At 39.7% G+C, this 21164-nt stretch overlaps 2 protein-coding genes across 3 annotated transcripts in view; both read right to left on the bottom strand.

Annotated features, from left to right (window-relative positions):
* The window catches only part of CDK7 (cyclin dependent kinase 7), a 42341-nt gene extending 37003 nt beyond the window's left edge, over positions 1-5338 (bottom strand). The window contains exons 1-2 of one of the 2 annotated variants that reach the window (XM_059418009.1): positions 5138-5338; positions 4726-4785 (exon numbers count right to left, since the gene is read on the bottom strand). In XM_059418009.1, the coding sequence (XP_059273992.1) occupies positions 4726-4785; positions 5138-5203 (126 nt within the window). In that variant the 5' untranslated portion in view covers positions 5204-5338. The remainder of the gene's footprint in view (positions 1-4725; positions 4786-5137) is intronic. The other variant, XM_059418011.1, reaches the window with a different exon arrangement.
* A 3897-nt stretch (positions 5339-9235) lies between these two features.
* MRPS36 (mitochondrial ribosomal protein S36) lies at positions 9236-21125 on the bottom strand. Its single transcript, XM_059418006.1, has 4 exons — positions 20939-21125; positions 12269-12332; positions 10696-10883; positions 9236-10178 (listed from the first exon to the last, which is right to left on the bottom strand). Exons 1-4 carry the CDS (start codon positions 20978-20980, stop codon positions 10161-10163), a joined length of 312 nt encoding a protein of 103 aa, XP_059273989.1. The 5' UTR covers positions 20981-21125; the 3' UTR covers positions 9236-10160.
* Positions 21126-21164: the final 39 nt, after the last annotated feature.

Genomic DNA, 21164 nt, shown 5'->3' with positions numbered 1-21164 from the left:
AAAAAAAAAAAAAAATGAGACCAAAATAAACACACTCATGGATAGCAGGACTCAGAAATCATATATACGTCAATTTTCTTTAAGTTCAATGCAATCAAATCTAAAGCTCAACAGCATTTTTTAAAGAACACTGACAAACTGATTCTAAACTTTACATGGAAAAGGATCTAAGAACAATTAAAAAAATTTTTACATTTTGTAAACACAATAAAAATACATTGGTTTCAGGAAGCCATCTACTTCATTACCCAGATTAAACAACTATCAATATTTCACCACACTTCATTATTCATTATTCATCCTCATTATTCATCCTCCCCTTTCTGCTGAATAAAACAAACCTCAGATTTCATGTCATTTCATCCCCATGTACTTAAGTAGGCATCTCTAAAACATGGACATTTTCTTACATATTCAATATGCCATCCTCATACTTTTTTTTTTAAAGATTTTATTTATTTGACACAGAGAAAGATATCACAAGTACGCAGAGAGGCAAGCAGAGGGAGGGGGGAAGCAGGCTCCCCGCTGAGTAGAGAGCCCGATGTTTTCATAGAGGTGCATATACTTTTAGTGCAGGCCTCGATCCCAGGACCCTGAGATAATGACCTGAGCCGAAGGCAGAGGCTTAACCCACTGAGCCACCCAGGCTCCCACACCTTATTTATTTATTTATTTATTTATTTATTTATTTTAAAATTTATTTGTGAGAGAGACAGTGAGAGATAGCATGAGAGGGGAGAAGCAGACTCCCTGTGGAGCTGAGAGCCCCATGCAGGTCTCAATCCCAGGACTCTGGGATCATGATCTGAGCCGAAGGTAGTTGCTTAACCAACTGAGCCACCCAGGTGCCCTGCCACTTTCATTCTTAACAAAATTAATAATAATGCCATAGCAGTATGTAATACCTAGTTCATATATAATTCTCTTGATTGTTTGAAATTTCCCAAGTGGCAGATAAAGTAGCCAAGATAATTTTGAAGAAAAACAGGTATGCTTAACTTATCAGATTTCAAGGGTTTTGAAAGACAGTAGTAATTAAATACACTATAGCATCTGAGCAGGGATTGGAAAAAAAAAAAATCAACTAATGGAAAAAAAAATAGTGTGTCCCGAAATGGATCCAAGTATATACTGGAACTCAGATTACAACTAAAGGCAAAACTTGGCGTTACAACCCACCAGGAAAAGGACAGACGATCCAAAATGCTGGGACAGCAAGGAAAAAAATACTGGATCACCCTACTACACAAAATAGAAAAATTAATTCCAGATAAAATAAAGACCTAAATGTGAACAGCAATGCTTTAAAATTTTTAGAAAATAGAACCCTTAATAACCTGGACGTAGGCAAGCACATAAAAAGGAAACCCATAAAGGAAAAAAAAAATGGATAAACTCAACTAGAACAGAACTATAAATTTCTGTGCCCCAGAAGACACCATATATAAACAAAGTCTAGCCAAAGACTAGGAGAGGATACCTGCACTGCAAATTTCTGACGATTAATGTTCAGAATATAATAAAGAATTCCACTAATCCACAGGAAGAAAAAAATTTAAGCACCCTAACAGAAAAACTGGTAGAAAAAAAAAATCTAAAAAGCCAATAAATCTAAGAAAAGATGATCAATCTAACTGGTATTCAGAGGAATATTAATTGAAACAACCATATACCAATTTTGACCCAGGTAATTGAAAAATGTTGTAAAATCTGACAATACAAACATGGTAAGAATGTGGAGGGAGGTTAAACTGGTCCAACCACTTTGAAGAGCAATGTGACAATATGTGGTGAGGGTGATGCTGTTATGTGCCCTAAAACAGCAATAATTCACAGATGGTTTCAAATATGGATATATTCTCTAAAGAAACTGACATGAATAGGCATCTCTGTAGAACTATACTAAGGGAAAACATAAAAAAATAACAACAAAATAGGGCGCCTGAGTAGCTCAGTGGGTTAAGCCGCTGCCTTCAGCTCAGGTCATGATCCCAGGGTCCTGGGATCGAGCCCCACATCTGGGCTGTCTGCTCTGCAGGGAGCCTGCTTCCTCTTCTCTCTCTCTCTGCCTACTTGTGATCTCTATCTGTCAAATAAATAAATAAAATCTTTAAAAAACAACAACAAAATAGCCTAAGTGTACATCAACAAGATTTTGACAGACAAATTTAAGTGTAATTATACGATGGAATCTAATCACTAATGATCAGAAATAAACCATATCTACATGTATGCATGTAGAAGATTTCAGCAATCATGCTGACTCAGGGGGCACCTGGGTGGCTCAGTGGGTTAAACCTCTGCCTTCAGCTCTGGTCATGATGGCAGGGTCCTGGGATGGAGTCCCACAATGGGCTCTCTGCTCAGCGGGGAGCATGCTTCCCCCTTCTCTGCCTGCTGCTCTGCCTACCTGTGATCTCTCTGTCAAATAAATAAATAAAATCTTTAAAAAAAAAAAATAATGTGGGGCACCTGGGTGGCTCAGTGGATTAAGCCGCTGCCTTCGGCTCAGGTCATGATCTCAGTGTCCTGCGATCGAGCCCCGCATCGGGCTCTTTGCTCAGCGGGAGCCTGCTTCTCTCTCTCTCTCTGCCTGACTCTCCACCTACTTGTGATTTCTCTCTCTGTCAAATAAATAAATAAAATCTTTAAAAATAATAATAATAATAATGTTGAGGGCGCCTGGGTGGCTCAGTGGGTTAAAACCTCTGCCTTGGGCTCACATCAGGATCCCAGGGTGGTGGGATGGAGCCCTGCATCAGGCTCTCTGCTCAGCGGGGACCCTGCTTCCTCCTTTTTTTTTGTCTACTTGTGATCTATCTCTGTCAAATAAATAAATAAAATCTTTAAAAAATAAATAAATAAATAAATTAATGTTGATTCAGAAAGACAAACTGTAAAAGAATATTTACATATGTGGGGGTGGATGGGCAGCCAGCCAGGCACTGAGAGAAATAATCTCAAAAGCCACCAATAGAGGATTGGTTAAATAAATGGGGAATCATAAATTGAGTATGATCTTTTTAAAAAGATGAGGTAGACATCAATGATAATTTATTTTTTATAAATTTCAAAAGAAATTAAATATTCCACTTACCTCTAAACGTGCTTTTTTTTAAATTTTAAAAATTTTATTCGACAAAGAGACCACTAGTAGGCAGAGTAGCAGGCAGAGAGAGAGGGGGAAGCAGGCTCTCTACTGAGCAGGGAGCCAGATGTAAGGCTTGATCCCAGGACCCTGAGACAATGACCCAAGTGGAAGGCAGATGCTTAACCCACTGAGCCATCCAGGCACCCTATCCCTCTAAACATAATTTAAAATTCCAAGATACAATAGGTGAAAAAAATACAGAAAATTCATTTTTTGGAAAATTAAACGTGTTAGTAAATAAGTGTAAAACTTTATAGCAGAAAGACTAGATAATGTCTAAATTGAGGCTTCAAAGGAGTTAGGAATTTTGAAGAAGAAAACAGATTCAAATGGCAACAGGAACAATAAGGAGGTAAGGACACCTGGATGGCTAACTAGGTTACGCCTCTGCCTTCAATTCAGGTATTTATCCCAGGGTCCTAGAATGGATCCCCACGTGGTGCTCCCTGCTCCTGGAAGAGCCAGCTTGCCCCGCTGCCTGCTGCTTCCCTGTGTGCGCTCTCTGTCCCCCTTTCTCTGACAAATAAATAAATAAATAAATAAATAAAATCTTTTATAAATAAATAAATAGAAGGAGGAGGTGGAGGTCACCTACCCCACCAAGAGACCTTGAGGTATGACAAAAACCTCTGAGAGGATTATTTTTTTTTTTTTTAAAGATTTTATTTATTTATTTGACAGAGAGAAATTACAAGTACATTGAGAGGCAGGAAGAGAGAGAGAGAAGGAAGCAGGCTCCCTGCTGAGCAGAGAGCCCGATGCGGGACTCGATCCCAGGACCCTGAGATCATGACCTGAGCCGAAGGCAGCGGCTTAACCCACTGAGCCACCCAGGCGCCCCCCTCTGAGAGGATTATTGACTTCAGCAGCACAGGAAAGAACAAGCAACCCGGCAGCAAAACACCTGGATTTAAATGCTAGTTTTAGCCATTAGTATCTGTGTCATTTTGACAACTACTCAATCTCTCTTAGTCTCAGGTATCTCAAGTGTAAAATCAGAATATTTTCCCTACTTCATATGCCTATATGGAGGGCTAAATGAAAAGAACGTAAGTGAAGATGCCTGACACGTAAAAAATTAGCTACATACGACCCAAGTTTCTTGAATGAATGCAAATAAAAAAGTTACTAAATTCATTTTTTTAAAAGGCACATCAATGTTAATGCTCATGAAAGCCTTTCAAGGAAAATCTGTACACAGAAAATGCAGATGATACACATGACGGATGCGGTGTGGCAGAAACCGTGACCTGGGAAGATCACGGCATTAAACAGCTCTGAGGAACCAGCAGATGGGTACTTGCTCCCCTTGCCTACGTCTGAAGTTATAAAGCAAACATAATATATAGCTTCCTCCTCATTTCCATTCCAATTAATGGAACATCAACAACAAAACGAATTCAACCCGAGTTCCATCCTAGAACACAAGACATTAATAAACTCCGTTTTCTCTGAAAATGACATAAATATCTCATTAGCAGAGCACGGCCAAGTGTCGTACAGAGCCCAGGCATCAGCTCATACCTACAGATATCTTCAGAGACTGGAGGAAAAATAAGACAGTAACTCACTTTCTTAATGGCGACAATTTGGTTGGTGTTCTTGTCTCTGGCCTTGTAAACCGTGGCAAACTAGAGAGAAAAACAGAAATAATCTAAGCTTGTGGGAGCTTTTTTGTGTTTGCCTTTTTACTTCTTCAGATCTGGAGAAGCAAAGACCTCGGGGTTCTTGGAGCGGATTCGCGGCGGCGTGGAACGCGGTGAGGCAGGCCACTTCCCATTCCAGTCTATCCTTCAGAAAGGACAGAGCCGCGTAGGGCTGCCCTCCAGGGTAAACACGGGGGCAGCAGGTGCGTCTGGGCAGTCTCGTCCAAAAAGGAGTAGCCAGGTCAGTCCTCTCGACCCCACCAGAAAATCTGTGAGGGTGTGAGGCGGCCTGGCGTTCTCCGTTCAGAGCCCTGCGAATCCCACCCGAGAGCCTCACCTGTCCCTCCCCGAGGAAGTCCAGTTTCTCATAACGCTTTGCTCGCGACTTCACGTCCACCGCCATTCGTCGCACGAAAACTCGGCTCCAACTGAAAAGGGCAAGCTTCCGCGACACCAGGAATTTAAAGCTACCTAAATACCACCAACAGCCACTTCCGTTGAGTGAGAGCCGGCGCTTTATTAGCTCCGCCCCACTTCCGGTTTGGGCTTGGGCGCTGCCGAGTAAGTCCGGCTAGAGCCCGCCCTACGGAAGCTGCGCGGGGCAGGGTTCGTTGCTTTTCTGCGCGGTCCCCGCCCTGTCACGCCGTAGTCTGTTGGTGCCGGAAGCGGTGTGTTTTCGCGGTTGACTATGTTACCGTTTTAACATAGGTATTCCCTTCAGTACGGGGGACAGGTCAGCGTTCTGATATAATGTTCTGAGTTCGGGATTTAATAGGTGTGTGTGAGTGTGGAAGACTTGACCTTATCCCTGATCTCGCTGTCTGGTTCTTGGTCAAGGGCATCCGTCGCGATGGTTGCTATGGACGCTTAGCGTCGCAATCGCCGGTTACTTAGGAGAGCCCAGTTCTTCAGGGCTGGTCAAAACGCTTTCTCAATTCAGTTCTTTGTTGAAGGACTCCCCGGGAAACAGAATCCAAGTCAACTGAAGAATTGCGTGCCGTGGAACAGAATTCTGGCCGTCAGTTTTCTACTCTATAAAATGGTAATAATAAGCTACATCATAACTGGTTGTGATGACTAAATAAAACACCCAGAAAGTTAAGACATTGTAAGTGCTCAATTAAGTGTTAATTTTGAGCAGTACTCAACTTTGAGGATCATCAGTTTTGATGCATATTAACACGTTACACACATAACTCACTTACTTATCGAATGTATATTGAGCACTTACTATGTGCCTGGCTCTGTTGCAGACTGAGAAATCGGCAGGGAAAAAAGACAAAGATCCATGCTTTCCAACGGAAAGAAATAAAATACGTTATGATACATAGTATTAAGTGCTACAGCGATTATAAAGTAGGGAAAGGGGTTAAGGTAGGACTTCAGTTTAAAAGTGTTAAAAGACATCACTGAAAAGCCACTGCAAAAAAAAAAAAAAATCATATATACATATATGCCACTGTAGTTTTCAGCAAAGTGGTATGATCTGACTTAATGTTTTAGAAAGTTCACTATGGCTGTTTTTAGAGACCACAACATAGATTTAGAGAGCAAAAAAAGGAAGGCCAGTGAAAGAATTGTTGCAGTTATCTAGATAGCTATGTAAGATTTGGCTTCTAGCCAATAGGATTTGCTGACAGACTGCATATGGGTTATGGAGAAAAAAAACTGGTAATTCTAAAGTTTTGAGCTTAAGCATTTTATGTTTCTAAGAGATAACAATATTCATTTGCTTCATTTGTGAAGAAGGCATTAGAATACTAAGGTTCATAGTTTAGTCAAGGTAATAACAGAGTAAGGATTGAATTCTTGCTCTAGATCTAGACTACTTGCTTTTGAATACTAGCCTCACAAGTATTCAGTCACTAGATTTATTACTTGGGCAAAATATTTAACGTTTTTATTCCTAGTTTCCTCATTTGTAATAGGACTGCCCATTGGGTTGCTGCAAGGCTGAAATGTTTTACATTTTCAAAACCCTTAGAAAACTGCCAGTTCTGTTCCTTAGCTATCACATAACTATTACTGGTCACCTTCCAGCTCTTTGTCACTGGGTTTTTACTGAGTTGTTACATTCATAGGCAAAATTATCATAGACTACACAAAACGCCATCCTTTTACCATTTATCTCTTGTGTCAAGATATACCTAATGATACATGGTATCATAGAACTCAGGTCAAAGTTGCTTCCAAAAGTTATCACTTTAACAGTAAACTAACTTTACTTGTAGCAGGAATAAGCTAAATAGTGAGCTAAATGTCATGGTACACTTGTGAGGCTAGAAGTTCTAAAGTGTATCATGGCATATGAATTGATAATCACTGCATTATACTATGCTGCTAAGTAAATTCCTATGTGGGGACATTTTAAGTACGGTAAAAAAGGGAGTTATTTAGGTAAAAGTCACGGTTCAGTAGGTCACTATGTATAAAATGCCATTCAGCATCTGTAAAGCATTATCCAGTTTACATAGCACTTGCAGGTATTAGCAACAGCCAGCTTTCAAGATGGCCCCAATGAAATCTTTCCTTCTGGTATCAATGCACTTATGTAGTTTATTCCCACAGTGAAACAGACTGTTCTGTGTGACCTGTAGAATATGTCAGAACTGAGTTCATCTAACTTTTAAATAGATCATAAAAGGCATGCTTCTTCTGCCTTGCATGCTTAGATCATGTGCGCTGGGTGAAGTCAGGCTTCATGTAAGAGTTCAATCAGGTAGCCCTGTGAAGAGGTCTACATGGGGAAGAACTAGGACCTCTGGCCAACAGCCATCATCAACTTGGCAGTCATGTGAGTGAGTCACCCTGGAGGTAAATCATCTAGCTCCAGTCAAGCCTTCAATAATTGCAGCCCCAGCTGGTCTCTGATTACAACCTCCTGAAAGACACGGAGAGCTGTCCAGCCAAACTGCTCCAGAAATCCATACCCAGAGATAAAAAATCCGTACCTGTTAAGTGATTATTGTTTTTAGCCAAATTTTGAGTTTTCAGTCATTAAGTTTTGATTTGCTACAAAGTAATAACACCATAGGGACACCGGGATGGTTAAGTCAAGTTAAGTGTTTGCCTTCAGCTCAGGACATGATTCTAGGATCCTGGGATCCAGAGCCACATCAGTCTCCTTCCTCAGTGGGAAGCCTGCTTCTCCCTCTGTCTCTGCCTGCCACTCCCCTGCTTGTGCTCTGATAAATAAAAGTGGAAAAAAAAGTAATACACAATGCACGAATGGATCCTATCATATTGTATAGCATTAGGGAGGAAATCTGAAGCTTGAACAAGTTCAGCAATTTGTGGATGGTTATATATGTTTATCTCCTAAATGAAAATACAGGCTATTTATTTAAAGCTAAGCCAGGGCACCTGGGTGGCTCAGCGGGTTAAGCCTCTGCCTTCGGCTCAGGTCATGATCTCAGGGTCCTGGGATTGAGCCCCGCATTGGGCTCTCTGCTCAGCGGGGAGCCTGCTTCCTCCTCTCTCTCTGCCTGCTTCTCTGCCTACTTGTGATCTCTCTGTCAAATAAATAAATACAATCTTTAAAAAAAAAAAGCTAAGCCAGAATTCCTTCTATACCATCTTCTTTGGGAGCTCACCTTATGACACCAATTCCCACTGAGCATGCCTTTTTGCCATACTTGTGCTCATAAATTCTGTAAAAGTGATAACTTTTTTCTTTGTGACATTCATGGCTGGAGCTATAGCAAAGATGGCCTTCAGACCGTTCTAGTATGGGGCTTCTGACTGCTGGCCCACAGAATCACAGAAATCACTCTTCATTATCTGAACCAACTTTGTTTTGGAAAGCAAAAAAAAATGACCTTGTTTTCCTGGAACTGAAATGTAAAAATTAAGGGGAAAAAAGGAAAATAGGGCTAACTTTAAAGAATATATTCCAAGTAAGTTTTTAAATGATAACAGAAAAATCATCAATCACATTGTTTTTCTGAGTCACCAGAACAGCTTATTTCTAGTACCAAACACCTATCTCATATTCAACTTGGGCAACATTTATACTGGTCACAACAGAGAACTCATAGGAGAAGCAGATAAACTATGGAATAGCAAAAAGACAAAACAAAAACAAAAAAATAACAAAACAAACAAAAAAAACAAAGCTGGGGCGCCTGGGTGGCTCAGTTGGTTGGACGACTGCCTTCGGCTCAGGTCATGATCCGGGAGTCCGGGGATCGAGTCCCACATCGGGCTCCCAGCTCCATGGGGAGTCTGCTTCTCCCTCTGACCTTCTCCTCGCTCATGTTCTCTCTCACTGTCTCTCTCTCAAATGAATAAATAAAATCTTTAAAAAAAAAAAAAAAAAAAAAACAAAGCTTAGTCTACAGGTAAATGAGCAATACTCAACAACAATTCGACTCTAATACCCATGAGCTACCCTTACTATTAGGAATGACTTCCTTAAAGCATATTCTAGAAATCATTCAAGGTATGGAAGAAAATTTATTTAGCTTTGTGAGGCTTTACTTTCACAATAATACATACCGTTGGCACTCTAAGACCCTATTAAAATTTCATAAATTGCCTTAATAAGGCAAATATTTAGGTTGATTTTATGAGACTTTCAGACATTTAAGTTTGAGAAAGTTAGTGGTTTTCAGAATTTGCACACATGATGACAAAACAGTAAAAGTAATCAAAGAATGAGACTTTCTTAACAGCCCTAATAATACAGTAAGTTGCAATGTCTAATCAAACATCTATTCCTAGGTTTATATTTATTTTGATCCCATATTTTCCATTTTAAACTCTGGCACTTTCTTCTGAATATAGGTTACAAATAATCTTTTGTCTTAACTCCCAGTTTTAATACCACAAAGTCACCTGTTTTACCTTGACTATATTTTTATTACTTAGTGTAGGATATGCTTTTTAAACTAGTTATACTCCAGTAACTCTGTGAATGGAAAAATGTTAAGAAAACTAAGAACAAATAATGGAGTAATTCTTTCATTGATCCTCATCCAATTTCAGGAAAATCACTTCCCAAGCAGCAATTCTCTCTGATAAAAACCTGTGATGGTTTACTAGATACTGTGTACTTTTAATAGCTCCAACACTGGAAATACTTGATAACTGAGAGTAAATTAATAGGCTAACATTTAAAAATGTATACTTTAGTAAGCATATAAACAATTAGGTAAGCTTTTGCAGAAGCTGACCAAGATACATATATTAGAAGATACAACTGTCCATCTAAATTTTCTATATTTCATTTTTTTCTTTTTGCAGAGTATTCAAGTTGTTTGCTATATAATTTCTCATGTGCCATTTTGGATTTTTGGACAGTCTTTATTGTAAAGACTATTTTTTTGTCTGATGACAAATAGCAGCCACACTGTCAGTGATTATTCCGGACCTCCACGCTGAAAAGGAAAAAACAAAGCAAAAAATTAGGTGTTATATTTACAGAAGAAATGTTTTCATGGTCACTATACAAATTTACACCACTTTAAGCAAATGACCTTTAGGGTTTAAAAAAACAATTTCAATTTTTCATTTCTCTTAGGCACTCCTATCAATGTTATAAACAATTTCTGATCTGGAAAGGACTCAAGGTTGACCCTGATTGGTGGGCCTCAAATTTCTTGGTCTCAGCAGCCCTTCACACTGAAAAGTTACCAAGGACTCTAATGAGCTTCTTTCATGTATTACGGTTATTACTACTTTCCATATTATACTTCCACACATATATCCCTTCATGTATCTCTACTGAGGGCTTGTACATGGTTTACTTCTCATAGTCCGGGCCTGACTATCTTGGTCTTAGTTATTGACCCACCATGACAAGGTGATGGAAGAGCAAGAAAATCAGCCTATGAAATTCCAAAAGCCAAAAATGTTCATGTTTTGATAGTACTAAAATAAAGAGCAATGACATACTTGGATAAATTCAATTTCTTCTTGAGATACAAGTTTCCTTCTGTATTTCTGAGGTAATGTTTTTATTATTTCTGCAGTATCTGGTGGACCCTGATGCATCAGCAAATCTGGTGATTTACTTCCTTTAGAATGCTGTGAAATTGAAGAAGAGTGAGATGGTAGTCCAGCTGATCTCAAAACTTCTGATACTGAAAAAAAATATATAATTAGAGAAATAAATTGTTCAGGTATCTTAAAATACTATTTTGAGTTATCTATTATTGAGTAAGCAAGTCATTCTTCAAGTGCTAAGTGTAATTCTAACAGGTATTACTGAGTAACTTAGTTGGGTAAAGTTCATTTTAAATAAGGAGGTAGGCTTAAGCGAATGAATTACTAAAACAAGTTTGTAAAATAATAAAACTTCTAGGTAGTGGAGTTCAACCCATATAGATAATCTCATAACCTGAATTTTGTCAAATGCTGGCATTTATAGTTAAAAATATCCCTATAAGGGGTGCCTGGATGGTTCAGTTGGTTAAGCAATTGCCTTTGGCTCAGGTCATGATCCCAGGGGCCTGGGATCCCTGCACAGTGGGAAGCATGCTTCTCCCTCTCCCACTCCCCCATTTGTGCTCTCTGTCAAATAAATAAAATCTTTAAAATATATATATAGATATAGATATATCTTTATATATATATCTATGCATATATATCTATATATAGAGAGAGATATATATCCTTATAAAACTTGTTAAGCTCCTCCCTGAATTGAAGATCAAATATCTTATAATAAAAACAGGGACAAGAATAATGATTACTGAGTAATGTATAGAGTTGTTGAATCACTATATTGGGCACTGTAAATTAACTCTACTGGAATTAAAAAAAACAACAGGGACAAAGGACTGGGTGAAATGGAAAGAAAAGAGGAGAACAACGTGTTCAGAATCTTGAGTTACTTTATAGGCAATGATTGCTCAGGGCTAAGGCAGTCTTCATCTATTGAGTGAATGAGTAAATGAGTGAATGAAAGAAAAGAAGGTCAGTTGGGAGAAAAATATAGGAATGGCTACTGTTCCTCACAATCTCTCCAATGTAAGCATGGGATAGTCTTTTCAAGGACAGAAGAAAGGAAAGAACAAAAATTTCCCTTTATAAAATCAATATCCTTAAAAATTCAGAGACAGGGTGCCTGGGTGGCTCAGTGGATTGAGCCGCTGCCTTCGGCTCAGGTCATGATCTCAGGGTCTGGGATCGAGTCCCGCATCGGGGTCTCTGCTCAGCAGAGAGCCTGCTTCCCTCTCTCTCTCTGCCTGCCTCTCTGCCTAGGTGTGATCTCTCTCTGTCAAATAAATAAATAAAATCTTTAAAAAAAAAAAAATTCAGAGACATTTCTGTTGAGTCACCACCTTTTTAAATGGAGGTAATATGAAGTTAATTTCTACTTGCATAAAACCTAGCAGACCACTGTGATCTAAGCTACAATGGTCTCATGGATTTTAAAATGAGTAAGAATGCCTATAATAGCATATTCATATATAAAAATGCTTGTACATATATATGTATTTTAAAAATCTGAAGTATAACTTACCATTAGGTTTAGGATTGTCTCTTCTGTCAGGGAATCTTATTAATGGAGTATGTGGCTTGACTACCTAAAGGAAAAATTAAATACATGGAAAAAAAAGATGAAGCACTAAAACTATTAACTATAAAAGAAACCACCTACTGAGCTTCACAGATACCTTTGTTAAAATAAACTTAGTATTTCACAGCAACTTTATTTTTTTTTTAATTATTTATTTATTTGACAGACAGAAATCACAAGGAGGCAGAGAGGCAGACAGAGAGAGGAGGAAGCAGGCTCCCCGCTGAGCAGAGAGCCCGATGTGGGGCTCGATCCCAGGACCCCGGGATCACGACCTGAGCCAAAGGCAGAGGCTTTAACCCACTGAGCCACCCAGGCGCCCCTTCACAGCAACTTTAAATCTTACTATTTTACTCTTCCCCAACCAGGAGAGCTGGTCTATAAACTATTAATTTATCTTATCTGCTCTTCATAGTAACTTTGGACTTTACACTTAACTTAAATTTTACTATACTTTATATTATTTATTTTATACTTTATATTTATACTTTACTTATATTTTACTATACTACCAACTGACCTCAAAAACAACCCTATGGAGGCACCTGGGTGGCTTAGCTGGTTAAGCAACTGCCTTCGGCCCAGGTCATGATCCCAGAGTCCCGGGATCAAGTACCACATAGGGCTCCTGCTCCGCAGGGAGTCCACTTCTCCCTCTGACCTTCTCCCCTCTCATGCTCTCTCTTACTTGCTCTCTCTCTCAAATAAATAAATAAAATCTTTAAAAAAAAAACAACAACCCTATGAAATAGATGACACAGATCTTATGTTGCTGACATGTATTGCCCTGCTGCCTGGTAAGAATTCGAAGTTTCCTGACTTGTATTGAGTTTGTTTTCCTATGTCAATATCTAGCAGTGTAAAATAGGGTAAAAAGCATACTAAAAATTAGGTCATTAAGAAAATACGTTTTTTAAAAAAAAAACAAAAACAAAACAAAAAAACCACAACTTTTTCTGGGATGCCTGGGTGGTTCAGTCGGTTAAGCATCTGCCTTCAGCTCAGGTCATGATCCCAGGGTTCATGAATCCAGTTCCGCCTTGGACTCTGTGCTCAGTGGGGAGACTGCTTCTCCCTTTGCCCCCCATGCCCCTGCTTGTGCTCTCACTGTCTCTCTGACAAATAAATAAAATTTTTAAAAGAAAGTAGTTTTTCAAAATTACAAAAGTAACACATGTTCTGTGTAAAATAATTGGAAGAAATGGAAAAAAGCACAAATAAGAAAACACTGTCTATAATTCCCAAGCCCACAAAGAACAATTTCAACATTTTGTTAGTGCTTTTGGTCTGAGGGCTATACCCACGGTAATATTTTTAGAATATTGTTTTTATAACAAATATTTGCAGAGTATTACTGTATTATCCCTAGAATTCCAGATAATGCTATAGAGGAACTTAAAGGGATCTTTCAATATTAAATTTTCTGAATACACAATGCTAAGACTCTAATGAACAGTATTATTTGCATCTAAAGTAATCTCTGAGTTGCTCTGTGACTAGTGATAGTGAGATATGTTTATCTGCAAAATACTGTATATATGTATTACATATTAGTTTATATGAGTACAGAAGTAAATAGGTTCATTGAGACCAGCCTGAAACCACCACCATAACTGTGCTGCTGTAAGAAAATGCTAGAATAGAGTTGTCTCCCACAGTATAAGGGTACACACAAGTCTTTCATGCTAAAAAACGAAGAGTCTAATGTAACATTGTGTGTCAACTGTACTTAAATTAAAAAAAAATTTTTTTAAAGATTTTATTTATTTATTTGACAGAGATCACAAGCAGGCAGAGAGGTAAGCAGAGGCAGAGAGAGGCAGCCCTCCCCCCCCAGAGCAGAAAGACCGATGTAGGGCTCAATCCCTGGACCCTGAGATCATGACCTGAGCCGAAGGCAGAGGCTTAACCCAATGAGCCTCCTTAAATAAAAAATTTTTAAAAAACCAATTATCCCTCTAGTGACTATTTTTCCTTTTCATAGCCAAGCTTCCTGAAATAATGTTTTATCCATCCATTTTCAATACCCTATTTAAAAGTTTTAAACATGTTCAACAGCTTTCAAGATAAACTTCAAACTTAGATTTGTCATTCACAGGCCCATCCTGATTTGGCATCTACTTACCTCTCAAGCCTCAATCCCCACCACTGCCTTATATACATTTTTTTTTAAGATTTTATTTATTTATTTGACAGAGAGAGAGAGATCACAAGCAAGCAGAGAGGCAGGCGGGGGTGGGGGAAGCAGGCTCCCTGCTGAGCAGAGAGCCTGATGTGGGGCTCAATCCCAGGACCCTGAGATCATGACCTGAGCCAAAGGCAGAGGCTTAACCTACTGAGCCACCCAGGCACCCCTGCCTTATATACCTTTTATTCCAGGTATTCTGAAGTACTTTTCTGTTCCCTATTCATCATGCCATTTCATCCCATTCAATCCACAGCTTGTGTTCCATGCCAGAATATCTATCCTCAGTCCTGTCCTGCTTCCATTTTTCAGTCAGTGCTTTCATGTTTATTAATTTTTTTTAAGTTTTAAGATTTATCTATTTGAGAGAGAGCAAAGGGGAGTGAAAGAGAGAGAGCATGAACAAGGAGACGAGGAGAGGGAGGAGAAGCAGACTCCTGGCTGAGAAGGACAGCTGACACAGGGCTCAATCCCAAGACCCTGGGTATCATGACCTGAGCTGAAGGCAAACCCCTAACAGACTGAGCCACCCAGGTATCCCTCATCTGTTGATCTGTTAAAACAATCAAATATCACTTCCCTCTAAAAAGCTTTCCTGATTTTAAAAGTGTGATTTTAAAACTCCTCCTCTGGGTTTCCATGGCATCTGTGCCAGTATATCTGTGGGTGAGATTCCTCGGAAAGAGACTGCTGAGTCAAAAGAGAAAAAAGCCAATCTTGAGAAGTACTGGTAGATTTTCTTTCACGGAGTTTATACTGTTTTACATTCCCATATTGGATCCTAGAGTGACCAATGAGTGCCTGCTTACACACAGCCTTCCCAAAAGACTTGTGTTATCTGACTTGTACATTTTTAATCAAATCTCAGTAGGGAAAAATGTTATCTCCATGTAGTTTTCATTATCAGCTATCTTATAAGTAAGGCTGTTCATCTCTTCATATGGTTAAGAGCATTTTCATTTCTTTACCTGTGAAGATGATATTCACAGCTATTGCCTATTTTTCTATGCTTATAAGTTCTTTATATAGTATGCTTATAAACTCTTTTTCTGTTGCAAATTTTTTACCTAGTTTTTTTTTAGTTAAATGGTTTTTATTTTTTTGGATGAGTAAACATAGCTTTTTTTTTTCCCCCTTCCAGTACAGCCCACATTATCAGTTTTTTCCCCTTAATACATCTTGATTTTTATTTTTAAAGATTTTATTTAGGGACGCCTGGGTGTCTCAGTGGATTAAAGCCTCTGCCTCCGGCTCAGGTAATGATCCCAGAATCCTGGGATCGAGCTCCCCTATAGGGCTCTCTGCTCAGCAGGGAGCCTGCTTCCCCCTCTCTCTCTCTGCCTGCCTCTCTGCCTACTTGTGATCTGTCAAATAAATAAATAAAATCTTAAAAAAAAAAGATTTTATTTATTTATCTGACAGAGAGACACAGGCAGAGGAAACATAGGCAGGGGGAGTGGGAGAGGGAGAAGCAGGCTCTCCGCTGAGCAAGGAGCCCCATGCGGGGCTCCATCCCAGGACTCTGGGATCATGACCTGAGCCGAAGGTAGACGCTTAACAGCTGAGCTACCCAGTACCCTGTATCTTGATTTTAAAGCATAGTTGGGTAAGTTTTCACTGTTCCAGTTAGAAAGAAAGTCTTGTTTTCATTTAGTATTGCATGGTATTGTTTCTTTTAATTTTCAATTCTGAAATAATTACGGAATCATACGAAGTTGCAAAAAATGTACAGGGAAATTCCTGGTAACTTCATTCAGTTTCTACTACAGTAGTATCTTACATAACTATAGCACAATATCAAAACCAGGAAACCGACACTGGTACAGTCCATACAGCTTATTTTAGATTTGGTCAGTTTTATATGTACTCATTTGTGCATGTATAATTCTTTGCAATTTTGGCTTCATTTTTTACATTAAGATATCAGATCCCTTTGCAATTTATCACTTCCTCCCCAACTAACCCCTGGCAACCACTGATCTTTTTATTGTTTCCAGTTTTCTCTTCCAGAAGGTCACATATTTGGAATCATAAAGTAGTCTTTTCAGTTTCTTTCATTCAGTAACATGCATATAAGTTTTCTCCATGTCTTTTCATGGCTTGATAGCAAATTCCTTTTTAGTGTTGGATAATATTCCATTCATTGCCTGAATGTATCACAGTTTATGTATCTATTCACCTACTACTAAAGGATATCTTGGTTGCTTCCAAATTTTGACAATTACGAATAAAGCTGCTATAAATATCCATGTGCAGGTTTCTATGTAAATGTAAGTTTTCAGCTCATTTGGGTAAACAGCAAAGTGCAATTTTTTTTTATCATATAATTAAAGTATATCAAGTTTTTAAAGAAACTGCCAAACTGCCTTCCAAAGTGGCTGTACCATATTACATTCTCAGCAGGAGCGAATGACTGCCTAGTGCTCTACATCTTTGCCAGCATTTGGCAGTATTCACATTCTTCTGGATTTGGGCCACTCTAGCAGGTATAAAGTTATATTTCTTTGCTGTTTTAATTTGCAAATCCATGATGACATATGATATTGAGCACCTTTACATATGCCTGTGATCTGTCTTTGATGAGGAGTCTGTTCAGGGCTTTTGGCCATTTTGTTGTTGTTGTTTTTAAGTGGGCCCCACAGCCCAGCACAGGGCTCAAACCCAAACTCAGGACCCTGTCAAGACCTGAGCTAAAATCAAGAGCCAGACATTTAATGGAATGAGCAACCTAGGCACCCCACCCAATTTTAAATCAGGTTGTTTTCTTGTGTTAAGTTTTAAGAGGTTTTTTTTTTTTTTTTAAAGATTTTATTTATTGGGGCGCCTGGGTGGCTCAGTGGGTTAAGCCTCTGCCTTCGGCTCAGGTCATGATCCCAGGGGCCTGGGATCGAGTCCCGCATGGGGCTCTCTGCTCAGTGGGGAGCCTGCTTCTCCTCATCTCTCTCTCTGTCTGTCTCTCTGCCTATTTGTGATCTCTCTCTCTGTCAAATAAATAAATAAAATCTTTAAAAAAAAAAAAAGATTTTATTTATTTATTTGATAGAGATCACAAGTAGGCAGAAAGGCAGGCAGAGAGAGAGGAGGAAGCAGGCTCCCTGCTGAGCAGAGAGCCCGATGCAAGGCTTGATCCCAGGTCCTCCGATCTTGACCCGATGTGAGGCTTGAGCCCAGGACCCTGGGATCATGACCTGAGCCGAAGGCAGAGGCTTTAACCCACTGAGCCACCCAGGAGCCCCAGATCATTTACATTTACAGATATAACTCACAAGTTGGGTATATTTTGTCATATCATTTTATGATCATTTAAATATAAATTCCTTTGTTGTATCTTTTTTTTTTGCTTTCACTTGTGTTTTTTTTTTTAATTTGGAAAGAATTATAAATTATGGCTTTTTTGCATTTATATTTACATTACTACCTTTACATAATACCCTTAATGGCCACCTTCTGAGATACTACCCATTGGTACATTACTATGAGAAAGAATGAAAGCAGGTGGTAGTGATCGCTTCTCTGCTTTCCTTCCCATCTTTTACTACCAGTTAATAACCAGAGGCAGGTGTATTCCAGCTTTTGTATACTCTCCCCCTTATTCCTCCATTTTAAAAGTTGAATTAGAGCTATACTGTCAGAACAATAGTATTACCAACAAGTCTTTCACTGTATCTCCATTATTCAGTCTTGTTCTTACAGTCACATAATTCAATGTTCATATCCATTTCCTATGCTGAAACAACTCTGAGTACAACTAAGTATTCCTCAGTTGTCTTTCATTCTCTGGGAGATCTAGTAGGAAGGGCTGCAGGGAACAATATTCCCTGAGTTAGTGAAGGTGTAGAAGGGTTTTTAGCCTTTACAACTTAAAGGCCAATGTAGCCAGATACATCTCTGGTTATTATTTTCCATCCTTAACTACCTTACATATGTTATCCAAATGTCCTCCTTTATGAACTATTATTGTTGTAAACTCTGATAACTTTCATTCTCTTTTAAGTGCTTGGTCTTATAGCCTGGATCACCCAAATTTTTTCTTTTTCTCCTTTAAAATCTAAAGATTCCAGGGGCCCCTGGGTGGCTTAGTCAGTGGGGCATCCAACTCTTGGTTTCAGCTCATCATGACCTCAGGGTCCTGAGATCCAGCCCTGTGTGCATCAGGCTCTTGGCTCGGTGGTAAGTCAACTTGTCTCCCTCTCTCTCTGCCTTCCCACCCCCACCCCCATGTAAGTGCTTACACACATGTGCTCCCTCTCTCTCAAATACATAAATCTTAAAAAAAAAACACAAACCAAACCTCAAGATTCTACTGGAATATACCCATTAGTCAACTACAGTTGGTTAATTCTCTCAAGTCTAAGGTATAGTTTTAAGTCTTCTTTTATATCAAGCAAGTTTTATTAAGTTATACATTTTGAGACTTGTTCTATTTGCTTGTACTTTTTCAGAGACTACTTATTATGCAAAAGTTGCATCTTCCTGTTTTTATCTACTTCTGTGACTTCCTTTGAATTGGTCTAATCTTTTCCTTTTTCTGTGATTTTTTTTTCCTTTTCCTCTTTTCATGCACCATTTCCTTTAACAAAACTTCTGAGTTGCCTATTTACCTTTATATTCCTTCTACTTTAGTATTTACTTCTGAAAAGTTCTTTTAATTCTTCACTGAGTTCAGAGCTATATTGTCCCTAAAATCTTAACCTACAATCTAACTTCAACCACAACCTTTTTGTGTATAACTCTTCTCTGTTACTTTCCACTGTAAGCATCACCAAACCCTTCATTTCCTTGATTGTTCCTTTTCCGGTCAACTGGTTCCACCATGACTTTACCTCCTTTCTTATTTAGCCTAGGACCCAGGGACCATTCAATATTCTATTACCAGCACTCCCATGCTCCTTCCTAGAGGTGTATCTTCACCTCACTTGTAAATCTCAAACCCTGAATTAATCCAACTACCCTTCTTCCCATGTCTCATGCAGCCAAAATGATTTTGTAAATGATAAATTATCACTTTTGCTTACATTAGTCCAAATATATCAAATATATATGCTTGCCATTCCATCATTTTTATATGTCTTCTTGTAGATATAGTCATTTCTCTTAGGTATAAACCTAGGAGTAAAATTACTAGGTTACAGGGTAGGTATGTTTAATTACTAGCGACTGACAAAACAGATTTCCAAAGTGGCCATATGAATTATAATTCTACCAGCAACAATGAGGGTTTCTCTTGGTATTGCCAGTTCTTAAAATTTTAATAACTTTAGTAGATGCAGTGGCACTTCCTGGCTTTAATTTGTATTCTCCTGGCAAGAGTTAAGTAGAACATTTTTTCCCATGCTTATTGCTTATTTTTATATCTTCTTTTGTGCAGTTTCAACTTTTTAACCCATTTATAAATTGAGCTATATATATTATGGATATGTATGGTTATACATTATGGGTACCAGTCCTTTGTCAGAGGTTCTCCTTGTCCTCACAGAATCTTTAATTAGTTAATGATCAGTATCTACCTACTGAATAAGTGAGGATCATTCCTTGCAATGGGACCGAAGGCTGGGATCTAGGATTATCTTTCAAACCGAAACAAGGAAACAGGCTGTGTAAAACCACCACAAATGTGCAGGTTGTGTCCCTTTATATATTAACTTTACCTCTCCTGTTTAATTTAGCCATCACTGCTGGAGAAGCAAATACAAAAGCTATCAGGAGTTTGTAATTGATGTGTGGATTAACAAAGTTCCTCTAAGCTACCAATTTAAACTCAAGGGGAAAAAAGCTTGGCCACAGAAGGCCTGGGAAAGCGCCAGCCATACATGTTTTAATGCATGTAAAACATTACAGATAAACTTAAATAATATCTTTCCCCCTTTCAATTCCCCCCACCCAGCCAGTAACTAGATGCTGGGATTGGTGGGGGAGGACAGGCCCGGGGTGAGTTCGCAGCTCACAGGCCAGTTCTCAGGCTATTCCCAAGACCTTGAAGGGACACCGGGTCAGATACAAGGTTCGCTTCCTTCCACTCGCCGTTACCGCCTTCCTTACGATTGGCTCATCCGGGGACATCACAGACGATGCTAAACGTCGATTGGCCAGACTACCGCCAGGGCAGCCTAGCCCGCTGACTCCTAAGAGGGCTACGGAGGTCCTGGCAGAGTATGGTCCGGGGACGGGGCAGCTGTTCTGCGCCTACCTGCTGACACACTGCAGTCCTGCAGCATGGCTTGAAGCCTCCGCTATAGTCCCGGCTCACTGCCCGACCCAGTGGGCTCAAGGTCCAATTCTCACACATACCCCCGGGCCGCGTCGCTGGCGCTACCCAAGGCCGCGGTGACGGCGCAGCCTCCGCCACCGCCTTGTCTCCCCAGCGCCTTTACTATAATCAGCAGTGTCCCTACCACTCACGGTGCGAAAAAGCGGCAAAATTTCCTTACCTGAACGACCCTGCTGGCAGACGCCATCTTGCTGCCCATCATGACCCCGGGATGGGGCAGCTTCCGGGGCGCTAGCTAGGCGCAGAGAGAACAGGAGTCCAGGGCAGCTGGGGGCGGGCCCTGCCTGTGGCGTCACGGAGGAGGGACGAGCCGGCGATCCGGTGGGATCGTCCTCCACGGCGGAGTTAACCCACCCTCTGCGCCTGACCCCGCCCCACCCCGCCCC

The sequence above is a fragment of the Mustela nigripes genome, chromosome 12, assembly GCF_022355385.1.
Source record: "Mustela nigripes isolate SB6536 chromosome 12, MUSNIG.SB6536, whole genome shotgun sequence".
Classification (NCBI taxonomy): Eukaryota; Metazoa; Chordata; class Mammalia; order Carnivora; family Mustelidae; genus Mustela; species Mustela nigripes.
Note: the sequence above shows the minus strand (reverse complement) of the source record. Positions and strands in the feature narration are given on the sequence as shown.